This window comes from Sabethes cyaneus, chromosome 1 (assembly GCF_943734655.1).
Source record: "Sabethes cyaneus chromosome 1, idSabCyanKW18_F2, whole genome shotgun sequence".
Taxonomy (NCBI): domain Eukaryota; kingdom Metazoa; phylum Arthropoda; class Insecta; order Diptera; family Culicidae; genus Sabethes; species Sabethes cyaneus.
Window position 1 is genome coordinate 44,686,626 of NC_071353.1, and position 2,029 is coordinate 44,688,654.

Consider the following 2,029-nt stretch of genomic DNA (forward strand, 5'->3'; position numbering starts at 1 on the left):
CTTGGAGACTATGCTTTCAACTTAAGAAGATTTGATTGCTTGGAGCGAGTGAGTGAAGGAGAAATATGAGATAAGTCTTTGCTTGGCAGTAGATGCTCGTCACACAATATGCGTTTCAATTCTTTTTTTTTTGTTATTTTTTCTGCTTTACTTGCTTGGTTTGCTTGCAATCTTGGCTAAATAAATTAAATTACTCCTAGCGTCTACTCAAACGCGGATGATTGATGAATATTTCAAATAATTTAACTTATCAAAATCAATTACTGAAGACAAAACCATCTAATTAAGTTAAATAAATAAGAGTGAAACCAATGATGCCAATAATGCACTCATTGGTTCGAGTATTGAACGGTACTTGGGGCTTAACAGTAAACTCCTCTAAGGAGTACACTTGCAATCAGTTGCGAATTTCGTGTAACTAATGTTTCGACTATCGTTTCCAGGTCCGTGGTTGGGTGTGACTGCTTATGGTTTCTGGGCTTGATAGGCGAGGTCCTGAGCATCGATGGCTCGTCCCCATCCACTACCGTGTCCGGAACTGGCACCATAGCTGCCGGCATCGCCGCCTCCGAAGGATCCTCCCAGCGAGTAGGCATCACCGTGGCTCGTAGAATGGCTGCTGGTGTGGTGCGGGTGGGCAACGACTTCATAAGTGACATGTTTTTCTTGTGACAGCAATTTCTTAAGCCCAATGATGGCGGACAGAACCAGAGCAATTTTACCGATCAGCAGAGCCTTGCCTGCAATCAATGCAATCGCTCCTAACAGAAGTGGCAGCAGAGCAGCAGCCTTCAGAGCAACGGCCAACATCAGTGGTCCCAAGATCTTGGCTGCCTTCTTCTTCTTGCCACGGGCTTCACCGGCACCATCCTCACCATCTTCCAAGAGATTTTCCGAGACATCCTCCAAAGCGCGTCCGGTCGAGGTGACGGCATTCACAATATCCGATCCTTTTAAGTCAACTTTGATGGTATGAGTGGACAGGAAGTTCTGAAGGCGGGATAGGATCAGCTGTTCGATAGACTCGTCACCACTAAGGGAACGTGGAGCACCATCGGTTTCGACTCCTGGCGTCTTAACAACGGTGACACCATCGGATAACGAGAACGCGCTACGTTTGGCCACAACTTTGTCAAAGAAGCTGAAGATCTTATATTTCACACAGGACACCGAATCTGACTGCAAGCAATCCTTGTAAATGCTGCTCATTAGGTCACCCTCAGTGTTGATGGCATTTCGTGAGGTGCGGGTATCTTCTGCAGGTAAGGCTGTAGCCGCGGCAAGCACCACACATAACACTCCAACTACTTTATAACTGAAAGCCATTTTTTCTGCTATCTAAGGCACTTGCTGATCACTCCCTAGGTCTATCGATAGATCTGTTTTCACTTCCTCTTTTCTTAAATCACGAAAATTGGAAAAAAAGCGCGTTCACTCGCCTTGGCGGCTGCACAACCGGGATTCAGACAAACGAAACACACGAAAAACACGACGTGACCGCCGAGTACAAGGATTGGATATGATATGAAGTTGCAGAACGGACCGTCGATTTATATATGTGATACTTGTTTCTTGATTCCCCCCCATATCATTCGAATAATAAATTTTCCTGTTGCCAGTATTTACGTATTTACGTTTTTATTATATCTCTATGTCTGTCCCTCTCTCTTTCTCGCACCGCCACCGATCGGCTGAAGCCAATGTACGAAGATTTTTTTTCCACTCGAACCGACTGGCAGACCAAACGCCAATTTCAACGAGAGCTACCTAGAAATTATACCGCGGGACGCGGGTTCTTCGCGGGGAGACTTTCATTCATTCATCTCTCCGGCAGTGGCCTCTCCACGGCAACCCAACAAATCAAACTTTAAAAAGAAGAAAACGGTTACGCTCAACTTGAACTTGATTGCAGCCTCAAACTGCACGCAGGCCAAGACCTCTCAGACCGCAAGCCATCACTATAGCCACTTTAATCTAGCAGCGAAGAGCGCAGAGAAGTCTGACAACATTTTCCTTTGCGGTGGTCTGT

General features: G+C 45.9%; 1 protein-coding gene across 1 annotated transcript; it reads right to left on the reverse strand.

Annotated features, from left to right (window-relative positions):
• Nucleotides 1–465: 465 nt before the first annotated feature.
• LOC128745364 (uncharacterized) lies at nt 466–1,326 on the reverse strand. Its single transcript, XM_053842423.1, has one exon. The coding sequence runs from the start codon at nt 1,324–1,326 to the stop codon at nt 466–468; it is 861 nt and encodes a 286-aa protein (XP_053698398.1).
• Nucleotides 1,327–2,029: the final 703 nt, after the last annotated feature.